This window comes from Calidris pugnax, unplaced genomic scaffold (assembly GCF_001431845.1).
Source record: "Calidris pugnax isolate Ruff unplaced genomic scaffold, ASM143184v1 scaffold426, whole genome shotgun sequence".
Classification (NCBI taxonomy): Eukaryota; Metazoa; Chordata; class Aves; order Charadriiformes; family Scolopacidae; genus Calidris; species Calidris pugnax.
The window spans coordinates 22,401-34,497 of NW_015091145.1; the positions used below are offsets into that span (position 1 = coordinate 22,401).

Consider the following 12,097-nt stretch of genomic DNA (forward strand, 5'->3'; position numbering starts at 1 on the left):
GGAGAACTTCTGAGGGAGCTGGGGGTGTTGAGCCTGGAGAAAAGGAGGCTGAGGGGAGACCATCTGGCTCTCCCCAACTCCCTGAAAGGAGGGTGTAGCCAGGGGAGGTCGGTCTCTTCTCCCAAGGAACAGGCCATGGGACAAGAGGAAATGACCTCAAGTTGCCCCAGGGGAGGTTTAGGATGGATATTAGGAAAAATGTTTCCATGGAAAGGGTCATTAAGCCTAATGTTTACACTGAAAGGGTTATTAAGCCTTGGAATGGGCAGTGGTTGAGGCACCATCCCTGGAGGGATTTAAAAGTCAGGTTGACATAGAGCTTAGAGACAGGGTTTAGTGATGTTTTTTTATCAGTTATGTTGGTGGTTGGACTTGATGATCTTAAGGGTTCCTTCCAACCTGGACAATTCTATGATTCTCTGATTTTTTTGAATTGCCCTACACAGCCCGCGATGCTGAGCTGTCACCTTTGGCAGTAAAACCACCCAATCTGCTGCTCTTCCCTAGTAACCAACTCAAATAAAATTCCTGAAGGTTTACTCAGTTTGCCTCAAATTTTTCATTTTCTGTGCCTGTTTATGTAACATTTAACGAAATTCAGAGGCTTTCATAAAGTCTAGCTTTGCCTGTGGATACTTGCCTAACTCTAGGCTTCGTACACTCTTGAAATTCCTTAATTCACTCTTTCTTTTTAATCTTAGAAGCTTTGGGCAGCCAGAATGTAACGAAACTTTGAGGGGGAATGGGAATGTGGTTTTTCATGGCATCGCTGACAATTTGGTGGATGCTTTGCTTTCGCCGACCACCAAAGAGAAACAAAAAGCTCCATTTCAGCAAACACGCAAGAAATCCTGCCCGTTCCCATGTTTCTCCGTGTTTTTCTCCCTCCTTATTGTTTTCTTGGGAACGGTGGCAAACCCTTAGAGGGAGAGGGGGTTTTTTGGGTGTACGGATATTTTGATTTATGTCAACTTTAGTTGAAAAGAGCGAGGGAGCACTGAATCCGCTCTGTTTTCTTCAGGGTGTTGGGATGTGTCTTCTGGGATGGTTCTTCTGGGATATTTCTTCTGGGATCTTTCTTCTGGGATGTTTCTTTTGGGATGTTTCTTCTGGGATGTTTCTTCTGGGATCTTCTGGGATCTTTCTTCTGGGATGTTTCTTCTGGGATGTTTCTTCTGGGATCTTTCTTCTGGGATCTTTCTTCTGGGATGTTTCTTTTGGGATGTTTCTTCTGGGATCTTCTGGGATCTTTCTTCTGGGATATTTCTTCTGGGATCTTTCTTCTGGGATGTTTCTTCGGGGATGTTCCTTCTGCGATCTTTCTTCTGGGATCTTTCTTCTAGGATATCACACATGGAGCTCAAACACAGGGACGGGGATTTGCAGTAAAGATTGTTATAAAATCCCAGCTCTGCCCAGTCTGTCTCATTATTCCCATCCTTAGGAGTATAATTACAGATTCAAGCTGGAGTGAACAGATCCAATCTCCAGCCTTCCCAAATCCCACAGGAATTCTCTCTCCGAGTGTCATTTCAGATCCTTTCTAGCCCAAACAGATGAGGATGTCTTACCCTCCGTTTAACAGGGTTGATTTTTTTCCCTTTTTCCTTATCCTCCACCTCCTTTTTCTTCCCCTCACGCGCGTTGGATTGTGCCCAGCACCTCCTTCTCCGTCTCAGCAGACGTGCCAAGGGTTGGCCACCGAGCCAAACCCCCCGGCGAGCCAGCAGATGCCACGGCGTGGGAGGTTAAACTCTGATTCTTATTTTTCCCCATTTACACTTACGTACCCTCCCGGATTGAAAAATAAAGATGCTGTTGACCTTGGCAGGCCAGATGAGGACAACCCGGAGATGGAATTCTTAGAACTGGTCCCGAAATTACGCTGCCTGCAATTATTAGAATTCCTGCAGTGCATAACAAGCAGCACTTTCACTTCATCCTTAACGAGTGAGCGGTGATTAATGTTCAGAAACCCGTTACCTGCCGCCCCGGCGTCCTGCGCTGCTCTTTGGGCTGGTGTTTATTGTGACATAATCTGTTCAGCAAAGCTCTCAGAATATTTTCTTTTTTAAAAAAAGAAACAGCATTAATGGCTCGATATCACTGTATTTATTTATCCTCCTGCAATGGTATCATAAGCTGGAGGAAACATGAGGAGGAACTTCTTCCCTGTGAGGGTGGCAGAGCCCTGGAAGAAGCTGCCCAGGGAGGTGGTGGAGTCTCCTTCTCTGGAGACATTCAAACCCCACCTGGACACGTTCCTGTGGGACCTGCTCTGGGTGGCCCTGCTGTGGCAGGGGGTTGGACTGGATGATCTCCAGAGGTCCCTTCCAACCCCACATCATTCTGTGATTCTGAGTTAATATCCCATCACCTCTCCAGTGGCTTTCTCATATGATGATGAAATGCATAAGCTCAGGTAGGAATAACTTTAGTTGAAAAGAGCGAGGGAGCACTGAATCCGCTCTGTTTTCTTCAGGGTGTTGGGATGTGTCTTCTGGGATGGTTCTTCTGGGATATTTCTTCTGGGATCTTTCTTCTGGGATGTTTCTTTTGGGATGTTTCTTCTGGGATGTTTCTTCTGGGATCTTCTGGGATCTTTCTTCTGGGATGTTTCTTCTGGGATGTTTCTTCTGGGATCTTTCTTCTGGGATCTTTCTTCTGGGATGTTTCTTTTGGGATGTTTCTTCTGGGATCTTCTGGGATCTTTCTTCTGGGATATTTCTTCTGGGATCTTTCTTCTGGGATGTTTCTTCGGGGATGTTCCTTCTGCGATCTTTCTTCTGGGATCTTTCTTCTAGGATATCACACATGGAGCTCAAACACAGGGACGGGGATTTGCAGTAAAGGTTGTTATAAAATCCCAGCTCTGCCCAGTCTGTCTCATTATTCCCATCCTTAGGAGTATAATTACAGATTCAAGCTGGAGTGAACAGATCCAATCTCCAGCCTTCCCAAATCCCACAGGAATTCTCTCTCCGAGTGTCATTTCAGATCCTTTCTAGCCCAAACAGATGAGGATGTCTTACCCTCCGTTTAACAGGGTTGATTTTTTTCCCTTTTTCCTTATCCTCCACCTCCTTTTTCTTCCCCTCACGCGCGTTGGATTGTGCCCAGCACCTCCTTCTCCGTCTCAGCAGACGTGCCAAGGGTTGGCCACCGAGCCAAACCCCCCGGCGAGCCAGCAGATGCCACGGCGTGGGAGGTTAAACTCTGATTCTTATTTTTCCCCATTTACACTTACGTACCCTCCCGGATTGAAAAATAAAGATGCTGTTGACCTTGGCAGGCCAGATGAGGACAACCCGGAGATGGAATTCTTAGAACTGGTCCCGAAATTACGCTGCCTGCAATTATTAGAATTCCTGCAGTGCATAACAAGCAGCACTTTCACTTCATCCTTAACGAGTGAGCGGTGATTAATGTTCAGAAACCCGTTACCTGCCGCCCCGGCGTCCTGCGCTGCTCTTTGGGCTGGTGTTTATTGTGACATAATCTGTTCAGCAAAGCTCTCAGAATATTTTCTTTTTAAAAAGAAGAAACAGCATTAATGGCTCGATATCACTGTATTTATTTACCCTCCTGCAGTGATATCATAAGCTGGAGGAAACATGAGGAGGAACTTCTTCACTGTGAGGGTGGCAGAGCCCTGGCAGAGGCTGCCCAGAGAGGTGGTGGAGTCTCCTTCTCTGGAGACATTCCAACCCCACCTGGACACGTTCCTGTGGGACCTGCTCTGGGTGGGACCTGCTCTGGCAGGGGGTTGGACTGGATGATCTCCAGAGGTCCCTTCCAACCCCACATCATTCTGTGATTCTGAGTTAATATCCCATCACCTCTCCAGTGGCTTTCTCATATGATGATGAAATGCATAAGCTCAGGTAGGAATCCATATTTTTTTTCCTAGTATACATGCCCCAAAAGCTTCCCCACCTTGAGGGCTGGGTCCAATTTTGGGCCCCTCACAACAGGAAAGACATTAAGGGGCTGGAGTGTGTCCAGAGAAGGGCAACGGAGCTGGTGAGGGGTCTGGAGCACAAGGAGAAGGGTCTGGAGAACTTCTGAGGGAACTGGGGATGTTGAGCCTGGAGAAAAGGAGGCTGAGGGGAGACCTTCTGGCTCTCTCCAACTCCCTGAAAGGAGGGTGTAGCCAGGGGGGGGGTCGGTCTCTTCTCCCAAGGAACAGGCCATGGGACAAGAGGAAATGGCCTCAAGTTGCCCCAGGGGAGGTTTAGGATGGAGATTAGGAATGATTTCTTCATGGAAGGGTTGTCAAGCCTTGGCAGAGGCTGCCCAGGGCAGTGGTGGAGTCACCATCCCTGGAGGGATTTCAAAGCCGGGCAGAGGTGGTGCTGAGGGACATGGGTCAGTGGTGGGTTTGTCAGTGGTGGGTTGATGGTTGGACTCCATGATCTCAGTGATCTCATCCAACCTCGACCATTCTGTGATTCTAAACATTAGGTTACTGATCCATACTCAAGCGTGATTGTCATCTGCTACCACCAAACCCACACCAAGTTGTGGTTTCACTCCCTAAATACCCGTTGTTGAAAAACACCACCAGGCTCTGATGAAAGATGAGCTTCATGACACCAGCTGCTAAGTCTTCTGTATCCTTAACACTGCTTTCCCTCTCTCTGCCTGCTTTGCAAAGGACACTGTTGGAGGAGTTTGAGCAGCCCACACACTGAAAATTAAACATCTATTTTTCTTCCTTGCCTTAGAAAACAGGATGTTTTACGAAAGAGTCTTTCTAGACATGAGCCACTAATTTCCATGATGGTCCTTATGGCTGCTGGGACACGGACCGTGCGCAGCGAAAGGCAGTTAGAAACTGGAGGGGGAAAACCTTAAATTTACCCTAATTTATAGTTGGTAATATATCAAAGTGTTATTTTGTTACTGCAACATCCGCGAAGGCATTGAAGTGGCGATGGATGCAACTGCACTTGGATGGAAATGGGAATAAAAAACCCCCAACGTATGAATTCCAATCATGTGGTCTAGAAATTAGAAGATAAAAATTAACCCCACTCGGAAAACTATGAACTCCTTTGGGAGCCTGCAGAGTCCCTTTTTGGCCTCAGCCTGAATTTTTCTTGATTTATCAGCCTTTTAGTTGTCCTGAGGAATACCAAATTCACCCCCAAGTTGAAGGAATAAAGGGGAAGACGGCGAATCCATAACAGCGTCGCCTTTGATTGGAAGGACTTGCCTGTTTTTCACAATAGATAATGTGTTTATTCAGAATTTCCTCCAGGCACGAGGCCAAAGCACAGCTCGTGTCACCGGTGCCCAAACTACATTTATAGAAACTTGTATTTTTCTGCTGTTTCGACTTTGGGTTTTATTTAAACTTTTACAGCTAGTTTTTAATCATCGTTCTTTCTCTAATTTCATTTTGTTGGTTTTTTTTTTAATAATAAACTGCAGCAAATCGATTGAGCAGAAAACACCAGCTGGAAGGCTGAATTTTCTTTCTAATTTCTTTTTTTTTTTTGGTCAAGTTTAAGTATTTCCATTTCATAGCTTGTGGTCACAGGTACATTAATCTTTGAGCCGCATAAATTCTCCGTCAGTGACTCTTGTTTCCATTAAACTTATTTGCTCTGTCTCCAAAACCCCCTCTCCAAAACACATTGGTCCCTCTCCTGATGCTTATCTGTAAAATAAATCACGTCCAGGAGTTGAGTTGGAGCTTCCAAAATCTTCTCTGGTTCTTTTTAAAGCGAAAACACCAGCTGGAAGGCTGATTTTTCTTTTTAATTTCTTTTTTTTTTTTGGGGTTTTTTTTTTAATAATAAACTGCAGCAAATCGATTGAGCAGAAAACACCAGCTGGAAGGCTGATTTTTCTTTTTAATTTCTTTTTTTTTTTTGGTCAAGTTTAAGTATTTCCATTTCATAGCTTGTGGTCACAGGTACATTAATCTTTGAGCCGCATAAATTCTCCGTCAGTGACTCTTGTTTCCATTAAACTTATTTGCTCTGTCTCCAAAACCCCCTCTCCAAAACACATTGGTCCCTCTCCTGATGCTTATCTGTAAAATAAATCACGTCCAGGAGTTGAGTTGGAGCTTCCAAAATCTTCTCTGGTTCTTTTTAAAGCCCACACCTTGTGCTCGAATGGAGAACGGAGAAATCCAGCTGAGTAAAGCAAAGATGTTAATTTGGTGACAAAGCTCTTATTTAATTTGCTTTGTTGTATTTGTTTCCCTGCTGTTATTATTGAAGAATCGTACATTGAATATTATTTAGTCATCATTTTTTTTGGTCCAGGTTCAATAATCGTTAGTAAAAAAAGAGAAGAATATTGATGGATTCATTCATACTCTTATTTCTTCGCTGATTTTTCTTTGCTGGTTTAATGCTAAATGCAATTCCTTTTACCAGATCAACGCCGATGCAGAAAAGGAAGAAGGTGAAGAGTTTGAAGACAGCATGGATGTGTTTGATGACAGTAGCTCTAGTCCTTCTGGTACTCTAAGGAATTACCCTCTCACCTGCAAAGTTGTTTATTCGTATAAGGTTTGTGATTTATATTTTTTTAAGCCATTAACAAAAAATGAACGAGGCAAGAACCAAAGGAGAGATGTAACTGTTGGGTGGGAGTTTGGGGCAGAACTTCGGGCGTTTGGCTGAATAACGGGACACGTTAAATATCTCAAAGGTTGAGCTGTGAAAAAATGAGTTGTGTTGGAGGATGAGAAACCCCTCCTCTTGCGACGCCCGCCCCACAAAGCTCCTCTTTGTGCCAGGATCCTGAAACCACCATTCAGGAGTTGAGGCTCCGCTGACAAACTGCATTTCAGGCTCTTTACCGCCGCTGGGGGGGCTGTAAATCACACCGGAGCCCGCGGCAGAGCACGGGGTAATTAGGGCTTGGAAAGTAAATTGGGTTGGACGCGTTGGGTGGGATCCAGGGAGCTCCCGATGGAGCTCGGGGCTCAGAAAAGGTCTTGTGAGCACCAGAAAAACCCTTTTTAATATGTTTTAAAGCACACTCTATCATCAAATTTTAATTTTTTTGTTTTTAGAAAAATCGTACTTGGATGTGAATATTATTTACGCTGCCTGAAAACACTTTTCTTTTCAGGCTGGATATTAGGAAAAATTTTTTCACTGAAAGGGTCATCAGGCATTGGCATGGGCTGCCCAGGGAGGTGGTTGAGGCACCATCCCTGGAGGTGTTCAAAAGACGGGTTGATGTAGTGCTGGGAGGTATGGTTTAGTGATGATGCTCCTTGTTTGTTGTGTGGGTGTCTATTTTTGTCAGTTAGGTTGATGGTTGGACAAGATGATCTTTAAGGTCCCTTCCAACCTAGAAGATTCTGTGATTCTGTGATTCTAATTTTCCTGTTATTTCCTTCAGGCTTCTCAGCCAGATGAGCTGACCATAGAGGAACACGAGGTGTTGGAGGTTATTGAAGATGGAGATATGGAAGACTGGGTGAAGGTATCATTTACCTGAGATGGTTTATTTTCCCCATTACTTTTAGAACGAGAGCTTGGGATGGGAGAAAGGATTTACAAAGGGGCTACAGAGATGATGAGGGGACTAGAACATCTCTGATGAGTAGAGGCTGAGGGATTTGGGGCTTTTTTAGTCTGGAGAAGAGAAGGCTGAGGGGGGATCTGATCAACACCTCTAAATCCTTCAAGGGTGGGTGTCAGGAGGATGGGGCCAGTCTTTTTTCAGTGATGCCCAGGGACAGAACAAGAGGAAATGGGCACAAACTTGAATAGAAGAAGTTCCACCTCAACACGAGGAGGAACTTCTTCACTTTGAGGGTGGCAGAGCCCTGGCAGAGGCTGCCCAGAGAGGTGGTGGAGTCTCCTTCTCTGGAGACATTCCAACCCCACCTGGACACGTTCCTGTGGGACCTGCTCTGGGTGGCCCTGCTCTGGCAGGAGGTTGGACTGGATGATCTCCAGAGGTCTCTTCCAACCCCAGATCATTCTGTGATTCTGTGATTTGGATTCTTTGCCAAAACAGAGCATCTTTTCTGTCGTTCTCTTCCAGGCACGGAATAAAGTGGGTCAAGTGGGTTACGTGCCGGAGAAGTACCTGCAGTTCCCGACCTCCAGCAGCCTCCTGAGTATGCTCCAGTCCCTGGCGGCGCTGGATACTCGTTCCCACACCTCAAATAACTCCACCGAGGCTGATTTAGTCTCAGGCAGCCTGAATGGAGACTCCAGTGGTAAATACCAGTAAAAATATAGAGAGTATTTTAAGCTTGTTCTTGGCACAGTTCCACGTCTCGAGTTCGGACGTCGCACGTGAGAATTCCTCATATTTGACCTGTATCCGAGAACAACTGTTAATTGAATTTAGAATTGAGATCAACATTAGCTAAAAATAAAGAAAGCTAAAATAATTTGACTCTGCAATTATATATAGTCCTTGATCGTGTACAATAACGTGATGGTTTTTGTCGTCGTTGGGTTGATGGTTGGACTCCGTGATCGGAAAGATCCCTTCCAACCTCAACCATTCTCTGATTCTATGGTCTTTTTTTTAAGTTCATCCTAATTCCATATTAATATTCTTATTTTCCCCCCATTCTCCAGTCTGTTTTGTAAAAGCACTTTACGATTACGAGGGCCAGACAGACGACGAGCTGTCCTTCCCGGAGGGAGCCATCATCCGCATCTTGAACAAGGAAAATCAAGATGATGATGGTTTTTGGGAAGGAGAATTCAACGGCCGCGTTGGGGTCTTCCCATCAGTATTAGTGGAAGAGCTGACGGCCTCGCAGAACGGGGAGACTCAGTGGATTGGAGATATTCAGGTATGGAAAGAGTCAAGGTGCCAGCTTGAACGTATAATCTTAATTTGTTTGGGGTTTTTTGGAAGATCTGCCTCTTCTTTAGAGAAAAAAAAAATCAGAACTAATTTAAGAAAAAATAATAACTAACCCTGAGTGCTTACATTTTAATTTCTTACCCAGCCTAATAATTACTGATACATTGTGGCAAATGTAACAGATTTGTGAACAAAGGTAGAAAGGAAATGAACCAAAGGAGAAAATTCACAGTCTGCTTCCTGGAGTTAGTTTATGGCACTGCCTGAGCCGTCAAACACAACCTGGCAAAAAGAGAATTACAGGCTCCCTCGGCCCTAATTTAATGTTTTCATACTTAAATCCGTTCTCTATTCTCTCACTTTCTGAGGGGCAGAATAGCGGTGAATATTGTATTACAGTAATTTCTGCAAAAACATCCTCAATTCAGTATAGTTCTGTAGTCCCTATATCATATTAGAAAATCAGACACATTCTCATGGGTGATTGTGGTGCTAGAAACTGGACTTCCACGTTCCCTACAAAGTAATTCCTCCAGTGTTTTTATCCTTTGATTTGGGAATACCCTGAAAACTTAACATTTAACTGATAAATACGCAGCTGAGATGGGATTTGGGAATACCCTGAAAACTTAATGTTTAACTGATAAATATGCAGCGGAGATGGGATAAAAACCAGGATCTTAACTCTTTTGTGTGAATATAGTAAAACTCAGGATCTTAACTCTTTTGTGTGAATATAGTGGAGAAACACACTTGGTGGAACGATTTTTTTCTGCTAGCCTTCAAAAAGTCCACCTGAATTATCCGGGAGAGGATGAAAATTTCTGCTTGGTGGCAACCTGTGATTTAGAAAAAGCAATTATCCCCGTTGGATACCTTGGTTTTCACCTTGGTTTTCCTTCCCAAACGTCCCTGACGGCGCTTTTGACAGATGATTTTTCTCCAGATGCAAGTTCCTGGCGTAGTGATGTGTGGGAGAACTGACTGGGGTTTGGTGTGTACAATAAAAACCACCGAGGAGTAAAGATTTCTGCATCCCCCACCCTCTTTTTAACACAGGTGTCCCCCACTCCGAAGCCTAATAACGCCCTTCCGCCGCTGCCGCTCTATGACCAGCCTCCCACCAGTCCCTACCACAGTCCAGATAAAAGAGGTTCTCAGTACTTCCCCAGGTCGCCCTCAACTAATGGTAAGGAATTTTCTAGATAATAAAAGAAATATTTCAGCTCAAACGCTTCATTTAGAATGGTCGTATTTCAGAGGGGGGAGGAAAAAAAGCAGCTTTTTTCACCCCACAAAGTTAATCCATCGATACTGAGGGTGGGCTCTTGCTTACTCTTCCAGAAAACAGCTTCAGTTCCGAGTCCCCGGGATTCTCACAACCTCCACGGATTCCTCCCGAAACTTCCTACGGAAAACTGCGACCTGTAAGTTAAAAAAGCAAGTATAGTTGTTTTTATCGATGCTACAAAGTTATTGGGACAAGTCTGGGGAAATCGGGTACATTCAAAGCAGGGTGGTGATGCAGCACCTGACGATATCACAGAATCCCATGGGGTTGGAAGGAACCTCTGGAGATCATCCAGTCCAACCCCTGCCAGAGCAGGGCCACCCAGAGCAGGTCCCACAGGAACGTCTCCAGGTGGGGTTTGAATGTCTCCAGAGAAGGAGACTCCACCACCTCTCTGGGCAGCCTCTGCCAGGGCTCTGCCACCCTCAAAATAAACTCTTTCCTCATGTTTAGATGGAATTTCCCATTTTCCAGTTTGTGCCCGTTGTCCCTTGTCCTGTCCCTGGGCATAACTGGGAAGAGTCTGGCCCCATCTTCTTGCCACCCGCCCTTTAGCTTTTGCTCAACATCGATGAGGTCCCCTCTCAGTATGCTCTTCTCCAGGCTGAACAGCCCCAGGTCTCACTCTTTCCTCAGCAGAGAGATGCTCCAGTCCCTTGATCATCTTCCTAGCCTCCTCTGGACTCTCTCCAGCAGTTCCCTGTCCTTCTGGAACTGGTGGGCCCAGAACTGGTCCCAGTGCTCCAGCTGTGGGCTCCCCAGGGCAGAGCAGAGGGGTAGGATGACCTCCTTTGACCTGCTGGCCACGCTTTTCTTAATGTCCCCCAGGAGACCATTGGTTTTCTTGGCCACATGGGCGTGATGATGGCTCGTGGTCAACTTGTTGCCCACCAGGACTCCCAGGCAGGATGACCTCTTTTGACCTGCTGGCCACGCTCTTCTTAGTGCCCTCCAGGAGACCATTGGTTTTCTTGGCCACGTGGGCACGATGATGGCTCATGGTCAACTTGTTGCCCACCAGGACTCCTAGTTTTCTCTCTGCAGAGCTGCTCTCCAGCATGTCACCCCCACCCCCTCCTGGTCCATGGGGTTATTCCTCCCCAGGTGCAGCCCCCTGCTCTTGTCCTTGTTGAACTTCATGAGGTTCCTCACCACCCACCTCTCCAGCCTGTTCAGGTCACGCTGGACGGTGGCACGGCCTTCTGGCGCGTCAAACCAGACTTGGCTCTCTGCGTTCTGCAAATCCAATTATAAAAATATAAACTCCAAGTATAAAAATGCAATATCTCGGATGAATGGTGCCAGGAAAGGTCTGTTCATCCCCCTTGGATAATTCCAAAGAGGTGTCAGACGGTGATAGACCACGGGAGCTATTTGAGATGGAGTGAACGCTAGAACAAAACAAAGCTGCCCTTGTTTCAACAGCGAGTCCCTGTGTTTAAAGATGACCTTGAATCTTATCCATCCCCCTTTTTTTTTTTCCTCTAACTCGCCCTTCCGTGGCTGCTGCTGCAGCTGTAACTACCCCGTGGCTCTGCCTGAGACGTATCAGTCCTGAAATCCAACCTGGGAGGAAATTACATCTTACCACGATGGTCAAAGAGGTGTCAGGCGATGAACTTCCACTGCCTTGTCAGGCCCTGGGAGATCAGTTCTGTTCTTGCCACCTGTAATAATAACCCCTAAACAGACCTAAAAACAGGGGTGGCGAATAAATGCCGGAGCGGGATTTGTCCAAATCACAGGATTTCAATTACAATTTCAATTACAATTACAATTTCTGCTTCTCCGACGTGCTGGAGGACAAATCTGCTCCGTGGGACTCGGTGGCATTGAGGGTTACGTTTATTTCCCAAACCTCGTGATTTGAGGGGTTGGGATTAAAAATTCTTCAGGAAAAGGTGAAATGAGCTATGTATTTTATATATTTTGTGATGTTTCTGCTGCCTAGGAGGAAAGATAGGGAAGGGAAGGGAAGGGAAGGGAAGGGAAGGGAAG

General features: G+C 45.7%; 1 protein-coding gene across 1 annotated transcript in view; it reads left to right on the forward strand.

Moving 5' to 3' along the window:
* The window catches only part of FCHSD2 (FCH and double SH3 domains 2), a gene marked incomplete at its 5' end in the record, with an annotated part of 36,808 nt that overhangs the window by 20,573 nt on the left and 4,138 nt on the right, over positions 1–12,097 (forward strand). The window contains 6 exons of the mRNA XM_014958905.1: positions 6,396–6,530; positions 7,375–7,458; positions 8,026–8,203; positions 8,574–8,794; positions 9,868–9,997; positions 10,153–10,235. Of these exons, the coding sequence (XP_014814391.1) occupies positions 6,396–6,530; positions 7,375–7,458; positions 8,026–8,203; positions 8,574–8,794; positions 9,868–9,997; positions 10,153–10,235 (831 nt within the window). The remainder of the gene's footprint in view (positions 1–6,395; positions 6,531–7,374; positions 7,459–8,025; positions 8,204–8,573; positions 8,795–9,867; positions 9,998–10,152; positions 10,236–12,097) is intronic.